We start from the raw sequence: 18,321 nt of genomic DNA, 5'->3' as shown, positions 1-18,321 counted from the left end.
CTGTATTTAAATGAAATTTAACATCTAAAAATAGAATATTCTATCCGATTTAACGAGATTTTCTAACGGAATGGAGGTTTTGGTAAGTAAATGGTTGTTCGATGCTCTTTTCTGGTGAGGGTGTCAGTTAATGGGTGGCATATTGATAATGACTGGTAGTTCATGGAGAGAATTTCAACACTTCTCTTTTGCTTAAATATCTATTGTGTGGTTCCATTTACACGGTGTGCAGTTGATATATTACAATAATACCGTTGGATGCGAAGACCAGAATATTTTGACATGAAGGTTTCAATCTGGACCGTCGAGATTATTGTGGAGATGTAGGTGCACACTTTTATAATGAAAGGTGGGTGGGATACATGAATATCATATTGTTTTAGTTTTAGTTTTTCAAAATATTTTATTAATTATAGAATGAATAGTGAGTAGGCTCTATAGCCCATTCACTATTCATTCTATAAGAAAAATAGTTTTTTTGCCTCATTTGCTGGATTAAAAAAAAAACTTGATAATAGTCAAATTTGACTATTTTGAGGCATTTGACTAGTCTGTTGGAGATGCTCTAAACTACGCCTTCATCAACGAAAGAATGAACTTATGTTCAAAAAAAAATAAAAATGAAAAGAGTTCCTTCTAGTAGCTTGATTCAAATCTGAAGCTGTTGGTGTCAGATCTCTTTTCTGACTTTGGAGAAGACAACTATCACCCCTTATGCCTGTTGGAAGCTCTTTCCTAGCTTTGAATCTTGTTGTATATTGGGGTCTCTGTGAGAGAGATGTCGCACATCAGTTTGTGTATTGGTGCAGGCCTACTCTTTCAGCTATTACTCTTCTTTACTCACCATCATCAGCCTCTTTCAATACAATTGAAAACCATTTTGGAGCTTTGTGTTCTGAGGGGCGTAAGAGGTGATTGAACGTCCGCACAGTATTCCAAAAATGCCTATAGCTATGTCCCTTGAAGGACATAAGTTACCCATGTCATTCATGCAAACTCCTCAAGGGGATCAATGCTCACATTCTTCTTATTGTTCCTCCAATTGTTTCAACACTCTAAACCGAGATCCTCCAGTGAAGACAATCTATACAGAATCTTGAAGAACACGGTCTTGGAGAGTTAGTTTTAATTTTTCATTGTGAAAAATAGCACTGGATATGTGTGTAATTGTTGAATAATGTTGTATAACGTTGTCATGCTTAAATGTTGTTCAATATTGTTAACGTTTATTGTCATAGTTGAAGGACTGATATTCCTGAATAACCACACCATTTTTGTGATGTGTTCTTGCTCTATCACTAAACTTGTGGACGTGTGTGCTTCTACTAGTGGTTCGACAAAGTGGTCCACCAAAAAATCTTGTTGCACCTTTGTGTGTTAGCTAGGATTAAACTGTCGTAGATTTGTGTAATGTTAGTTTTGTTTTGTTTGAGGTCCACTTATATAGTTTTACCTTCAAGACACAACACTTTTTTTTTTTTAAAAAATAAAACCATTTTGCCATTGATAACAATAAATGAATCATTTGCTCTTAAAGCTCCAAATGCGTTGTACAATTAAGTTGATAACAACATTATATGCCATGTTTCTATTTTAAACTAAAAAAAATGGAACCTAAAAAAGTAAAATAAAAGTAGAGCTATGATAGAAGTGTGGTGATACGATGGTTGGTTATAAAGACCTTATATACAAGTTGCATTATTTAGTAATAGTTTTGTTACATCCCAATGAAAAAAATCGATGGTATCTTACGTCTCACACATGGAACTCATGTATGAGACCCAACTGTCAAGCTTAGAATGGTTCTAGCTGTATAATGGAAATCATGATTCCATTACCAAATATGATGTATAAATATAATGTACCTCAGGTTTTGTGTACTAAAAGAATGTCAAGAAAATACCAAATAAAATAAAAAATAAAAATAAATTAGTAAAAACCTTGATCGGGAATACCACTTTAATTTGCATATGTGGTAGAGGCCGAATGGCTTTTCTTTCCTCAATGAGTCTTGTGACATTGATGGGTCAATTCAAATGAGGGGTGGAATGACTATGAACCTATCATAATTCTATAGTTAAGATTGCTTCTGCGAAAGTAGTGTTAGGATGAGTGACCTTCTGGAAAGTCTGGCTCGAAGCAGCCAAAAGTGGATAATATTGTATTGTTGGGGGGTGGATCATTACACTAAACAGCTTATTAACGAAAATTAAGCTTGGACAATATAAAAGAGTTTGGATTTTACCCCTTGGTGGTGTGGATTCTCCTCCCTTAGCCTCACATTTCTCTCTCTCTCTCTCTCTCTCTCTCACACACACACACACACACACAATTTCTCTCCAAGCTGGACGAAGAAATGAGTTCTCTAGGATTTATGGGGTTTTTATAACAAAACTCTCATGTTTTCCTAAGTTTTGGACGTATTATTTTACATGTAGCTTTGAAACTGATCGATTGATTGTTTGTATCGATATATTTGTGGTTGTGGATAAGGTGTTGATTGCCACCCAGATTTCGGTATTTTAGGTATTTATTAACTAAGTTTTATTATTTTTTAAGTCTTTGCCTACGTTAGGGTTTTCATTGTTTGTTTTCCATTTCAATAATACTAGTTTTCTTTAATTAAGGATTTATTTTTTTTCTTTCACTTATAACATTATCCCCATAATTCAATATTTTTATTTAATTATTATTATTCTTAAGTGTTATTAAATTTTCTTTTATAAATTACCATGTGCCTTGTTTAGAGTATTACACCCACCCCTAAGAAGTAGCGCAAAGCCCAAATTGTGCATAACTGAAACCACTTTCCTAAAAATAGTTAAGGTTAAATGCATTTTTGGTACCATGGTAAGGGTCATTATCAAATGATCGCCTCAGTTTCAAAAAGTATCACAGGTGGTACCTGTTGTTAATTGAAATACCCACTTGGTACTTCTGTCCAAATTTCATCCATTTTTTTTATGGATATCCGTGTCACCTCACTTATAATCGTGATACTTGTCCATTGTGCCACACATTTTAGCCAAATCAAAATATCCTATGACGTGGCTGTGTATTACATGTGGTAATTATGTTTCTTATGCCACGCAGGATGCAGAAAATAATAATAAAATACTAACTCTAGAAAAAACCCAAATGGATTCAAACCAACCCATTTATCGAATTTTTTCCCACATTGATTAAACCCTAGTTTTACTCTTCTCCCCAAATCTTACGAACTAGTTCTCAAGGAGCTTTGGTTTTTTTTTTTTTTTTTTGATAAATGGGTTTTGAAAAGCTATTGCTGAGGCTGAACAATTCACTTTCCCTCACACTTCAATCCAATTCCTGCCACCTTCCTGCTTCACCCTCCTATCTTTCATCATCTCCCGCACTTCCACAACATCATCCCACCTATTGGCAATTGATAACATATTGGCAACAATCGCATAAGCCGAGTCATCATGCGGGGTTGATTTCCAATAACTGTCTAGCCACAACCCAAGCCATGTCTGTTGCAGCATGATATGCACAACTGGATAGCAGAGCTCGCCACACTGCAGCATCCGACACAAAAGTCATTGTCGTCGCAACTCTCTCAGGCTCAGCTTATTGTAATCGACTAACCTGTCCCAATGCACCCACCAAACATGTATAACGCTCTAACCCCCGTTAAAACCATAATTTACTTCCATGCGTGTCAACCACTCTTCTTTAACATTTGGCATTTAGGAAGGTAACGTAAAAACACAAGTTATCATGGCAGAATCGGAAAAATAGACGAAATCTAAACGGAAATACCAAGTGGGTATTTCGATTAACGATAAGTACCACCTGTGATACTTTTTAAACTCAAATAGTTATTGTAAAACCACTTTGCATTTTTTTTTTCTAGCCAAAATAGGGACAAGGGGAGGGAGGAAAACTACAAACAAAAGTTTAGTACATCTCTAAGAAGAATTAGAAACAAAACTAAAGAAGACATGTGAGAAGCAGTTGATTTAGCTACAAGATGTGCCCTGCTATTAACCTTCCTAAAAATGGAGAGTTGATTGAACTGTTATATCTATATATATAATTCTTCAATTAAAATGGAGTTAGGCATAGTAATAGGTAGGATAGTTTTGAGAGAACCCAGCCCTAATTTAAGAAATTTGAAGCTAAAAGAGAAAGGTAATGTGATAGTCAAAAGAGAAACATTTTTTTTAAAACAGTTACTAATTTTACATGTATAAAGGGGTAGCTCAATCAGCTGGAGATTATGCCTCATGAAGTAGAAATCATTAGTTCAAATCTCCTCTTTTTTTTTTTTTTTTTGTGGATATGTTAAAAAAAAAAAAAAAAAAAAGAATTTAAAGAAGAAGTTACCAATTTTACACCTTTTTCTTTATCCGTTTTCTGAAAAAAATATTCTCTATATTATATTGTCTTTCCTTAAACAATTGGATTTAAGTCAAATCTTGACACGTAAAACAAGGTTGAAAGTTGTCCAATATACCAATAATTGACTTAATTAATTAAAATAAGGAAAATTCTTTCACCGACTCTCTTTGTTCCTCTTTCAGTTATATACACGAAATTGACTCATTGAGCAAAACCCAATTAAAACCCTAACAACTCAGTGCCGGACTCAGCCATGGACGAGTCCAGACCCTCTCAGTCCTCTCCCTCTCCCCCTCTCTCACCCATGAGAATCGCCGACTCGGACCTCGACTCGCCTCTCGCGACTGCCGAGTTCCTGACCCGGCAGGAGCTCCTGAAGCGGCGATCCCGGCGAGCCAGGCAGCTCGCGCGGTGCTACAGGGCTCACTACTGGGCGCTGATGGAGGAGCTGAAGGCCAAGCACAAGGAGTACTACTGGATGTACGGGAAGAGCCCGTACAAGGAGGAGGAGGAGGAGGAGGATGAGGAGGACGGTGATTGTAGGAAGAGTAGGAGGAGGGAGGGGAGCAGAGGGAACGAGGAGGAGGAGGCGACGGTGACGATGGAGGTAAGGCGGTGTGAGGTGACGGGGTGTAAGGCCAAGGCCATGGCGTTGACGAGGTACTGCCTCGCGCATATACTCTCGGATTCCAAGCAGAAGCTCTATAAGGGGTGCAGCTATTGCATCAAGAGGTAATATTTTTCATTATGTGTTGGATTTTTTGGGGTTTTCTGGGAATTTGATGGTCGTGTTGGTTGGTGTTTGGTTTTGGGGACGTGCGTTGTGTTGGGGGTTTGGTTTGTCTAATGGAAATCAAGGTGATGAATCTCGTGGAATAATAAAATGCCAGCAAGAAAATGCATAGATACGAATACATTTGTAGGTTTATATATAAAAAAAAATGTAGATTATATGTGCACATGTTTTTAGGTGTTTCTGTAAGATCAACCTCATGGGTTTGTTTATGTTCTTTCATTCGCCTCTGTGTGTGTTTTGTGTAGGGTGATTATGGTTGTTGTTTGGTTGGTGAGAAATCTGAAGGAAGGTTAGTTTAATACACACAAATGGAGAGAGTGGGAGAGGGAGAGGGATTTGCACTTAAATGTGGTGTTGGTTTTACCTTCCCCTTTGATTGAGAAAGAAATTGACAAGGAGAGAGAATTATGTTTTGGGTCATCTGTTTGATATTGTTTTTTGGTAGGTATTCATCTGTTTGATACTACTAGTCTGTAATAGTTGGATTTGAAGCATAAGCTATAGAAGGTTTGTGATTGTGAGACTGAGAGGTTTGATCTCATTGCTGATTTGGATTCTGAATTATTATTATTATTTTTTTTTCCGGGTGGGGGATCCTGTCCTTTCACATACTGGTTGCTACTGCTTTATTCTCTTTTGTTTGATAAAAAATTGAAAAGATTGGTATTTGGTTGAATTGCTTGTTGGGGATTTTGCCCTATTTTAGTTTTGCATCTACTCTGTTTTTCCTCTATATGATAAAAAGGATGAAGGAAGTGCATAAAAATCAGAATGCCAAAGTTGCTGGAGATAGTGTTACGATAAATAGTTTAGATATACGGGATTGAGATTAAGTTTGTTTGATTGCAGGTGCTGAATTGACATTAGTCTGTGTAGTGGACGGTGGGTCAAGAATTATGTGAGAGAACTAATGAGTGTATTTCTGGGTCCCCAGGGTAGCTATAATGACCTTGGTGCTTTAAAATTAGTGCAGAACATCTTCATGTAGACATTGTACTGAAACTGGTTCTTTTAGCAGAAGTATCTTGATCTTGGTATTTGTGGTTCACTTTGCTCAGAGTTCAGAATATTAGAGCTAGAGTATTCACTTGATTCTTGATTAATTAGGGAAGAATCTGAGCATGTCTATGAAAATTATGGTGTGAATCTCAAATATTATAGACAAGATTGGGTAACTGCACAAGGAAGATGAGGTTTTTTCTTTTATTTGGTTTTTCGAAAGGTAGTTTTCCCTTGTGTATCGTATCGTATGGTGTATTTGGTGAGAGAGAATGCACAGAATTTTGAGGCATGTGACTTACCTATGCTGAAGTTAAAGTTTGTCTAATTGTGTGCTCGCTATAATTAGACCACAGCTATGACTTGGCTGTTTGTTGTTCTTGGCCTGAATTGGGCATGTATTGTAAAAAGCTTGTTAAGATAAAATCCTACTAGAGCGGCATCAAATGGAGTTTCTGTGGAGTGGTATGAGTGATGAGACTAAATTTCATTTAGTCAATTGGCATCGAGTTTGTACTCCAATCAAGGCTGATGGACTGGGAGTTCGTAATGTTATTAATTTTAATAAAGCCTTATTGGGGAAGTGGATTTGGAGGTTTTCTCAAGAGCGCAATGCTTTATGGAGATCGGTGATTGAGGTGAAGTATGGGAGTGTGAGGGGAGGTTGGTGTTCATTACCGGTGACGGGGCCTTATGGTGTCAGTGTTTGGAAGTTTATTCGAAGGGGATGGGATAATGTTGCCAAGTATTTGTGTTTTGTGGTGGGTGATGGGTCTCATATTAGCTATTGGCATGATTTATGGTGTGGGGACAGGCCTCTCAAGCTCTGTTATCCAGCTTTGTATACTATTGCGCGTTCTTTTGATGCTTGGGTGGTGGATAATTTGTCTGTGGTAGGAGGTGTGGTTCATTGGAATGTTCTCTATACGCGGTTTGCTCAGGATTGGGAGGTGGAGATGGTGATGTCCTTCTTTGAACAATTATACTCTATTCGGGTTCGGCATGGGGAGGTTGATAGGGTGGTGTGGAATCTTTCTAAGAGGAGAAATTTTGAAGTGAAGACTTTCTATAAAGCTTTAGTTTGTCACGAGGCGGTTTCTTTTCCTTGGAATAGTATATGGCGTGTTAAAGCTCTGAAGCGGGTGGCGTTCTTTGTTTGGACAGCAGCTTTAGAAAAGATTTTAACTCAGGACAATTTACGTAGGCGTGGTATTGTTGTGGTAGAGTGGTGTGTTATGTGTAAGAAGCATGGGGAATCCGTTGATGACCTTCTTCATTGTGACGTGGCACGGGTTGTTTGGAGTTCTTTTTATAGCTTGTTCGAGGTGGAGTGGGTTATGCCTGTTAGTGTCTTGGATTTATTGAGTGGTTGGGGGACTTTGCTGGGTCGTGGTCTTGTTTTCCGTATTTGGAAGTAGGTTCCTTTTTGTCTTTTGTGGGGCTTGTGGCGTGAGAGAAATTCTATGCTTTTTGAGGATGTGGAGTTACCGATTGGGGCTCTTTGTAGAAATGTGCTTAATATGTTATATCTTTGGGTGTCGGTGCATAGCCCGGGTAGTATGCCGTTCGCTGATTTTTTACTTTCTTGATTGTTTCTTTCCTCTAATTAGGGGCACTTTTGTATACTTCCTGTGTACTAGGGTTGCGCCCCTGCATTTTCTAATGAATTTTTTACTTATCAAAAAAAAAAAAAAAAAAAACTCCTACTAGGTATGTAAACTTATTCTTACCAGCTTGAGTAGTCATCCTATTTTTACCCCATAAGATCGGGAAACCTAGAGAATGGTTTTAGCTACACTTTCCAGAACAATGTATAAAGACATTCATTTGAGTTTGGGAAAAATTTTGCCATTTTTGGTCGTTTCAGACTGTCTTGGGTGATGCCTCGTCGGGTGGTAGATCTATTCGCTTGTTGGTGGACGGGTGGACGCTTTCGGAGTGTAGTGGTGTGGAAGATGGTTCCTTGCTGCCTCTTATGGTGCTTGTGGATGGAATGTAATGATAGACAGTTCGAGGACAAAGAAAGATTCATGGAGGAGCTCATATCTTTTTTCTTTTATTCTTTGTATTCTTGGACGGCCGCATTCCTAGCTCCTTTAGTGATTAGTTATAATGATTTTCTTGTTTTATTTTCCTCTTCTTAGCAGCCGTTCTTGTATACTCCCTGTGTACTTGATCGCATTTTGCGCTTTTAATAAAATTTTTCTTACTTATCAAAAAAAGAAAAGAAAAATGAAATGAAAACATATGAGAACGGGCCCCTTTGGTTGCTGTTTCCAAAACAGTTTTTTCTGTTTTCAAAAACAGCAAAAACTGTTTTAGACTCAGCTGAAGGCGTTTGGCTTCTTGTTTCTGAAACAAATTGTAGAAAACAGAAAAAGGAAAACAGGACAGTAGCCGAAACCGAAAACATCTTTTTTATGTTTCCAGAAACAGAAACAGAAAGGGAAAAACATGCGCACAACCACTTAAGTGCACAGTGCTCCATCCAAACTTCAAACCCTACCAACAGCATGCAAGGGTTGTGGTTTTTGTCTCTCTATTTTTTCCTTTTCTTCCTCTCTTCTCACAGATCGGCAACCGGATCATTAGGATGGTCAGCAAGGGTGGCCGGAAGTGCTGCAGCCAACATTTTGGCCAAACGTTTTTGGACAGGGGAGACTGATAAAAAAAATAAAGGCGAGGAAGCTGAGGAACAGGGTGGCCGGAAGAGCTACAACCACCTTTTCGACTAAGTTTTTTTTACCAAAAAAAAAAAGTGAGACGGTGGTTGAAATGCTATGGTGGGGGCTCTGGTGATGGTTAAGCGGTGGTTGGAGGAGGTGAGATGGTGGTTGAGGAAAGGGGTGGCTGAAAGTGCTGTGGTGGGGGCTCCGATGATGGTTTGGCGATGGTTGAAGGGGGTGAGATGGTGGTTGAAAGATAAGGGAGAGAGGGAGGCGCAACTGAATTGGCTGTGTGGGGGATTTATTTGAAGGGGGTTAGGTGGTTGTTGATGGAGAGGGAGAGAGCGAAGCAGTAGTTGTTATGGGTGTGAGTGTGTTGGGATTTATATATGACTAGTTATTACTTAAAACCCTAAAACACACAAAAAGACATATTTACCCTACTTGTTTGGTTGAAAAAAAATATATGGATATTAATGGTAATTCACATTTTAGATGAAAAAACATAAAAAAATTGAACTTAATACCTAACCAAACCCACTTATGAAAAAATACCTAACCAAACGCAATTTATGGTTTTTTTTTGTTCTTGAAAACTATTTTCAATCAAGGATTACCAGACATGGAGGTAGGGGTGGAGGACGTGGAGGCGCCAGACATGGAGGCGCATTGCGATGTCGCTGCTAGTATGGGGAATGCCTACGGAGGCGCTGGCTATAGGGGTGGGTGCATATGGAGAGCAACCTAGGCGTTAGAATTACGGTAGGGAGGAATCCCGCGAATACCGGATGAAGATTGACCTTCCTACATTCAACGGGCATCTTCACATCGAAGATTTCCTAGATTGGGTGATGGAGGTAGAGCGATTCAAGGGAGGAGCTTCAGCTTGATGGAAATAGCTTCAGATATCGCGTGGTCGACAAAGAAAAAGGCTCGTGGCTTCATGGATGAAGATGAAGCGGCTCCTCAAAGTGCGGTTTTTACCACCGGACTTTGAGCAGCGTTTGTTTCAACAATACCAAGAGTGCCGACGAGAAGCTCGCATAATCCAAGCGTCTGTCGATGATTGTTATTGATTGTCCGCCTAAACAATCTTATGGAGACAGAGACGCAATAGGTGGCCAGATTTACTGGAGGGTTGCGATTAGCGATCCAAGACAAGGTATCGATGCGTACAGTCTTCACGCTGACAGCAGCAGTTAGCCTAGCCACTCGAGCAGAGAAGCAACGGGAGAGGCCTAGAGCAACAACCTTAGAGCGAAACCCGAGTGACTTGATGCAATCTACGTAGAGTCGGGGAAAACAACCCATGACTTCTACTTGGAAGGGAGTTAGTGGCATCATTAATGTCACAAGGCAACCAATGACAAACCCCTTCATCTAACAACCCATATGCATGACCTGGTCTAGAGAAGTGTTTCATGTGCAGCCAACCGGGACATAGATCACATCAATGTCCTAGGAGGTAGATTGAACTTGATTGAGGCCGAGGCCTGAGAAGGAGAGGAAGATGGAGAGGATGGAGAGATTGGGGATGATCAACCCGATTACGAGGAAGAATCGGCCGACGCCAATGAGGGAGTTCCACTCTCCCGATCCTTGGTAATTCAATGCTTACTCTCGACTCCAAGACGAGAGGAGCATCCACAAAGACACAATATCTTCTGTACTCGTTGCACGGTCAACCAAAGGGTATGTGATGTCATCATTGATAGTGGTAGTGGAAAAAACTTCGTCTCTAAAGCGATGGTTATGAAGTTGGGGTTGAAGACCGAGAAGCACCCATCACCATACAAGATCGGTTGGATCAAGCAGGGTACCAAGACACAAGTATTTGAGAGATGTCGTTTCACATTCTCGATCGGTAAGCATTAACTCGGACTCGGTGTTCTGTGATGTTGTAGAGATGGACGCGTGCCATATAATCTTAGGGCGACCGTGACAATTTGAAGTGGATGCCCAACACAAAGGTAGGGGCAATGTCTACATTATCTTTTGGGATGGTCAGAAGATAATATTTCAACCCCTACAGGAAGAGGCAATCGGTACTCCTATCCGTTCTGAGAGTAAACAAGTCATTTTGACCATGAGACCAGAGTTTATGGAGGAGGTTATGGGAGCCTGAGAGATCATAGCATTGGTAACCGAGGGAGCTACGGTTTCTACCTCACAAGAAGCTCCTGAACTATCACGACCAATGTTAGAGGAGTTTTAGGATATCATGCCTGAAGAGATGCCCAAGGGGCTGCCGCCCATGAGAGACATCCAACACTAAATTGACTTAGTACCGGGAGCAAGCCTCCCGAACCTTCCGTACTGTCGGATGAGACCAAAGGAGAATGCAATCTTGCAAGAGCAGGTGGAGGGATTGATTTAGAAGGGACATCTGCGAGAGATCATGAGCTCATGTGCCGTACCAGCCTTGCTAGTACCAAAGAAGGATGGCAGTTGGCATATGTGTGTAGATAGCCGAGCTATAAACAAGATCGCGATCAAGTATCAGTTTCCTATTCCTCGAATAGGCAATATGTTTGATATGTATCTGGAGCTTTGATCTTTTCGAAGATCGATCTGAGGAGCAGATATCATCAGATCCGTATATGATCGGGAGATGAATGGAAGACTGCATTCATGATGAAGGAAGGGCTTTAAGAGCGGATGGTGATGCCCTTTGGACTATCGAATGCACCGAGCACTTTCGTGTGACTAATGATCACATGGATCATGTCAAGAAGGCGTTGGAGACCCGTCGTGACAACAAGTTGTTCATCAAATTGTAGAAGTGTAATTTCTTGATAGATCAACTACTCTTCGTCGGATTTGTAGTCGGTGCAGATGGAATTCGAGTGGATGAAGAGAAGATGAGAGCGGTCCAAGAATGGCCAACACCCTAGTCAATAGGTGAAGTAAGAATTTTCCATGGTTTCACAACCTTCTACAGGAGGTTTGTTCGAAATTTCAGTAGCATCGTGGCACCTATTACTGAGTGCATGAAGAATGAAAAATTCAACTGCGGTGATGCAACTGATCGGAGTTTATCGATCATCAACAAGAAGTATGGTCCATACAAGGTACTTAAGAAGATAAACGACAATGCCTGTCATTGATCTTTCAAAGACATGGCGATATCCTCAACATTCAATGTGACAGATATTTTTGAATATTTTCAACCAGATGAGTCGGAGAATAACTCGAGGACGAGTTCGTTTCAAGAAGGGAAGACTGATGTAGGACACAAAAGTCAATTTTATTCACTTTCTACTTTTTATTAGGATTTAATTATTTTATTTCCTTACTAGGATTGGGTTTACTTTCTCTAGAAGTATCTTCTTACTAGGATTAGGTTTACTATTACTATTAGGAATAGGTTTATTATTACTACTAGGATTAAGTTAACTTTCTTTAGAAGTTTTTTTTTTTTTTTTTTTTTTTTTTTTTTTTTTTTAATTTTTTATTTTATGAATAATAATTTTGTAAAAAGAAGTAAGTTTCTCGTACACAAAAAGTATACAAGAGAACCAAGAACACCAAAACTCTAATGGCTACTCCAATCTATAAAATAAATCAGATTTGCCAAATTCCCTAAGGGAAAGTTAGGAACATGAACAATATCCCAATCCAAAAAAGATCTCAGAAAAGATGATTTAAGAAGAAGCACATTGGTCTCGCTATCCTCAAATAGCTGACAATTCCTTTCTCTCCAAATGCTCTACATCAAAATGGTTGGAATAACTTTTCAGATAGCTTCTCTAGGATGTCCACGCCCAATAAATTTTCAATCATGGAGGAGCTGAAGAATGTTACCAGGCAAGACCCAAGAAACCCCAAAGCTGTTAAGAACTAAGTACCAGATGTCAGCAGCATACTCACAATGGAGGAGATGATTAATAGTTTCCTTATCCTTCTTACACAAATAACACCGGTTAATCATTAGCTGGAACCCTTGCCTTCAAAGATTGTCCACCGTTACGATTCTACCTAAAGCCGTTATCCATAAGAAGAAAGCAATGCGAGGAGGGGCCTTCACCTTCCAAATGCTTTTCCAAGGGAATGAACTATGCTCACTTGACTATAACATAGTATAGTAGCTCTTCATTGCAAAACCATGACAGCTCGAAGGGTTCCACACCATGCTATCCATTGCACCCGGGAGGGGGTTCACCGAGTATAAAAAGAGTAAGAAAAGAATCCAAATATTCAATTTCTCAATTATGAAGATCTCGAATGAAGCTAAGATTCCAAAGGGTGTGTGGGGACAATATCGATCCATGTAATCTGACTCCAGAGCCTCCTTGTTGCGTGCTAATGAGAAGAATTCTGGGAAAGAACTCTTTAGAGCACTATCACCGTACCAAATATCATGCTAGAAGCGAATGTGAAGACCATTCCCAACCGTACAGGAAACGAAATTGGAAAAATATTCCCAATTTTTCCTAATACACCTCTAGAGACTCACCCCATAAGTACCTCTTGCTTCCTCTGAGCACCATCCCCTTCTCTAGATCTCGTATTTTGACACAAACACCTGCCTCCATAAATAATCTTGTTCATTCCTAAACCTCCAAAGCCATTTACTGTGTAATGCATTGTTAAACCAAATAAGATTTTTGAAACCCAACCCTCGCAATAGGGGAACAAACAGTTGTCCAATTAACGTAATGTAACTTATGTTCCCCGCCTGGGCTGTCCCACAGAAAGTCCCTCTGAAAACGCTTAAGTCTTCTCGCTATGCCAGCTGGTAAAGGGAAGAGAGATAAAAGATAAATGGGGATACAAGAAAGCATACTCTTAATGAGAGTCAGACGCCTTCCCTTGGACATATACATCTTCTAACTCGCCAGCTTTTTTTTCATTTTCTCAACTGCCCCGTCCCAAATGGCTTTAGATTTGAAGGGAGCACCTAATGGAAGGCCCAAATAACGCAATGGAAGAGAAGAGTTATTGCAATAGAGAATATTAGCCAACTCCTCAATGAGCAAGACCTCCCCCACTGCAACTACCACAGATTTTTGAAGGTTAACCTTTAAGCCCGAAATGGCCTCGAAACACAGGAGAATATGATCCAAATTATGGATTTGATCCACGTTAGCATCACACATAATAAGAGTATCATTTGTGGACAACAGATGAGAAATTTTCAAAGGGGAAATTGTTGAGATTGTCTACTCGGAAGCCAGAAAGAAAACCCCCCATCAATTGATCTAGAAAGCATCCTACTGAAGGCATCTATGACTAAGACAAAGAGAAGATGAGAGAGAGGGTCTCCTTGGTGAAGCCCCCGGGAGCTATTGAAGATGCCATGCGGGTTGCCATTGATTAGGATCGAGAAACGGGCCGTGGAAATACACACAAAAATCCACTTCCTCCATTTAGAGCCAAATCCTGTATGCCTCAAAATATAACAAAGGAAATCCCAATTAAGATGATCAAAAGCTTTTTCTAGATCAAGTTTGCATAGAACCCCAGGAATTCCTGATCTCAATCTGCTATTGAGATATTCATTGGCTATAAGAGCTGAGTCTAGAATTTGACATGCCCCAATGAAAGCATTCTGGCTGTTAGAAATAAGAGCTCCCACTACTAGTTGCAATCTTCTTGCAAGAACTTTCACCAGGATTTTGTAGACGCTTCCTATCAAGCTGATAGGTCTGAAGTTCCTTATTACCAAATGACCAAGCTTCTTCGTAATAAGAGTAATGAAAGTAGCGTTAAGACTCTTCACAAACCTCCGATGCTCATGATACTTATGAAAGAAATTCATGAGGTCAACCTTCACAATAGACCAACAAGCACGAAAGAAGGCAATGGTGAAACCATTCGGACTCGGCGCTTTGTCTACCTCCATACTCAACAAGGCTTGAAAAACCACCTCCTCCTGAAACGGTCTCTCCAGCCAAACCGCTTCTAAAGAGTCTAAACAGGGAAACTCTAGACCATCTAACTTGGGACGCTGATGAGCTGATTCGGTGAGGAGATTTGAGAAGTATTGAGTGATAGAGTCTTTAATCAACACTTTCTTAGAAGTAATAATACCATCGATGCACAGGCTAGAGATAAAATTGTTTCTTCTATGAGAATTAGCAAGGCAAGGAAAGAACCCTATGTTGTGATCCCCTTCCTTTAGCCAAATAGCCATAGATTTCTGCCTCCAACTGATTTCTTGCATAAGGGTCACTTCTGCCAAATCATTTTTAGCCTTTTCAATTCTAGCTCTCTCATCTGCTGCCAACTCTCTCTCCTCTTCTAAACCATCAAGAGTTTGAATCTCTTCCAGTAAGGCCTTTTTCCGAACTTCTAGATACCCAAAGACCTCTTTATTCCTCAAATCAGCCTTCAAATGCTTTAGTTTGCTCGCAAGAACAGAGCAAGGGGGTGCCATAATAACGATAAGAATCCCACCACTGTTTAACAAGCTCTACAAACCCTTATGGTGCGTTTGGATGTTTGATTTTTGAAATCTGAATTCAATTATTATTTGGTACGCGAATTTCGAGGCAAATAAAAGATGTTTGGGTGATGAATAGAATTTAAATTGTATTTGAAATTATGTTTGGGTGAAAGTTATATGAGATTATTTTTTCATGGAAAACCATGTTAGGAAATGATTGGAGGTATGAAAAGTTGTGTAGAATGATTGAAGATATGAAAATTAGTGTGGAATAATAATTGAAATAATTATTGTTTAATATGAATAAATTATAAATAAATATGAATCTGTCAAAAAAACAAACATAATGGACATAGTGAATTTTGGAAGACAGACAGGTGGGATGAGGAAAAGGGGGTGGTTTTTTTACCAGGAGGCAAAAGTATTATTTGGAGGGAAAAAATCAGCACGCAAGCTCACAGTAAGCTCGATTTTTTGAATAATTTTGTCCATCAACAACCGCTGGATGAGAGAAAAGTTTTATCCAATGGTTGTCATTGCCACTTTGACTGTTACATTATGTACACACAACACACAACCAAAATCTACCCTTGTCCGGAATTTATGAGGTGTGGAAACTTGTAACCTGATTTTTGAAATCAACAGTGTAGATGAAAAATGCCTGACACGTGAACTATAGCAAATTAAAATGGATGGTGTAGATTGGAAAAGTGTGAAAGTTGTACAACACTTTTCCATTCAAATAAGTTTGGAATGTAAGAATCAACCCTTGAATTATTAATAATCAGAGAATTTTCTCAAACACTGCGGAGTTTATCGTTCTTTTAACCTGCGGACTTGTTTTATCTTTTAATTAAAAAACGCAGACGCTTCTAATTGTTGTTACAAAGTCTTCCGCTACGTCAATCTTTTATAATGGGAGAATGAAAGGCTCCCTCTGTTGGTGTTCTTGTTTGTCTATTCAAGTGCCATAACATGCTTAAGCTTTGATGCCTAGGCTGCATTAGGCAGTCGTCCAATTTTTTATTTTGCCTTACTGCTACTTTCTTGTCAGTGATTGCTCTTGCTGTTTTATTGTTGAAGATTAGTCAAGTGATGTATAGTTGTGGCGAGAAAATCAGCTCTAGCTCTAACAGCACATCCTCCCGTTAGATCATGTGTCACTTACCGATCGGATAAAAGTGTACGTTTATAACTAACATCTAGAGTCTATAAACCCTTGAATCCACTAGCAAATTCTTGAATCCAAAATGAAGTTAATATAATTTATTCTAATTAAAGTATCTTTCAAATCACATTATTACCTCAATATCATGTGATGTGTCAACTTTGATTGGACCTCTTGCGAAGATGCAATAGGTTTGTGCTTTTAGTTCACAATGCAAATTTTGATAGACTAGAATCATAAAATGAGATATATGTTGGTGATACTCTATATTGCTAAATGGAGCAGTGAGGTTAGATGAATAATTTTGGTGCTGAGTTTCTTAAATTCAGAGTTTTCCCAATGTCAAGAGGAAATATACTGTAAATTAGGAAGTCCAGGTTTGGTGAACTAGATGGTTACCAGTTATTACCAAATTGACTCTCCGGTTGGTGGCTGTGATTAGACCATTACTATGGCTTTGTCATATCAGAAACTTGTGTTTAGATGGGATATGTACTGCAGATATATATATTTTTTTAATTGCAAACTGGCTTTCTTTTTGTTCTCTATATTGGATATTCCTCTTCTAATCATAATGTTTTGTTAATGACGTGTTTGCCTATATGCAGTACACAGACAGGGCCTATTCTCTGTTGTAAGCCTGTACTGAGATCCACGGTTCCCCTTCTCTGCTCCACTCATATGCAAGTTGCGGAAAAACATCTCATCCGAGCCCTGAAAAGGGGAGGTCTTAATATCTCTTCAACTAAAAAGGTTGCTCCGAAGTTCCATATCCTTGTTGCTGAATGTGTGCGCCAAATTCAAACTAAAAGAAGAGCTGCACTAAAGGCAACTATAGCTCAAGTTAAGATTGAAGACGAAACGAGGTAGGGCTCCAAATTGTTGAGTACCTTTCTATTTGTATAGGTTTTGAGCTGTTGGCTGAGCAGAAAGACGCCAATAATTTTGGGGTGAGGACTATCTCTGATTGGTGGAGCAAGAGTAAGATTCTGATGGGACATCGGACTTGTTTGTCTTGGAAGGCAATGCTTTGTGCATAATCATCAAGGTATTTCCTTGATCTCGGTGTTGTATATTCGTATAATGAGAGAAATGCACGTCATTATATAAAGGTGGAATGATGAGGCGTGTGCTGAACAAAATGTATACTGGTGAGAATATAGTAACGATGCATTTGTTTCTTGTATTCATTTAATAAGCAAAATATGGTTGCGGGGTCATGGATCAACAACCAACTTGTGCTTGATCAGATTTGTGTAACCTCACCTTGAAGTAGTCAAGCAACCTGGCCTGCCTCTTACCTTATATGTTGTATTAAATGACACTATTGATGGCCATGGGTCATATAAACAAAGAGAGATGATGGACTTTCCCAAATGTTGTTACAATTGTAATATTAATAAGAGTTGAGGAGCTTGGCTAATATATATGACCACCGGTCATGCTTGGTATCATACTGTAAATACTATTGATTGTGCATATAACTTAATAGTAATTACTGATGCTTTCTCCTTAATCGCCAATGTCGCAAAGTTTTCTCTCTTTATCCTTGAAGGTCTTAGGTCACCGGTGTAAACTGAAGAAGCAAGGAAATGACGCTTACCTGGTTAACTATTTCGGTGCAGAAACTGCAGCTACAATTGGTTTTCTGGATTGAGTGTAATATACCAGATCATCGTGAGAACAGGCGAGCTGACATTTGAGTTCAGCCCTGTATGACAAAAGTTAATGAAAAATCTGACATTTGGATTCTGCAGACAAAAATGTGTAACGTGTAATTCAGGTAATCTTGCATTTTTTTTCAAATCCACTTCATCCTATGATTTTATTGGTAATTTTAGAAATATGATGATAACCGACGATTGTTTAGATATACTCACAATTGCGACAATCAGAATAGATACATTCTATAAAGCCCCCCGTTTCGCATCGAATTGCT

At 39.2% G+C, this 18,321-nt stretch overlaps 1 protein-coding gene across 1 annotated transcript; it reads left to right on the top strand.

The window, feature by feature from the left end:
- Positions 1-4,511: 4,511 nt before the first annotated feature.
- LOC133852334 (uncharacterized) lies at positions 4,512-17,805 on the top strand. The gene is made up of 2 exons (XM_062289076.1): positions 4,512-5,097; positions 16,991-17,805. Exons 1-2 carry the CDS (start codon positions 4,619-4,621, stop codon positions 17,250-17,252), a joined length of 741 nt encoding a protein of 246 aa, XP_062145060.1. The 5' UTR covers positions 4,512-4,618; the 3' UTR covers positions 17,253-17,805.
- The last annotated feature ends 516 nt before the right edge of the window (positions 17,806-18,321 follow it).

This window comes from Alnus glutinosa, chromosome 12 (genome assembly GCF_958979055.1).
Source record: "Alnus glutinosa chromosome 12, dhAlnGlut1.1, whole genome shotgun sequence".
In the NCBI taxonomy this organism is placed as follows: Eukaryota; Viridiplantae; Streptophyta; class Magnoliopsida; order Fagales; family Betulaceae; genus Alnus; species Alnus glutinosa.
Note: the sequence above shows the minus strand (reverse complement) of the source record. Positions and strands in the feature narration are given on the sequence as shown.

Excerpts from the sequence above, each read along its gene's own strand:
- LOC133852334 (XM_062289076.1), top strand. The coding sequence starts at position 4,619 with ATGGACGAGTCCAGACCCTCTCAGTCCTCTCCCTCTCCCCCTCTCTCA. Across the intron at positions 5,098-16,990 it reads TGCAGCTATTGCATCAAGAG|TACACAGACAGGGCCTATTC; the intron begins GTAATATTTTTC and ends GCCTATATGCAG.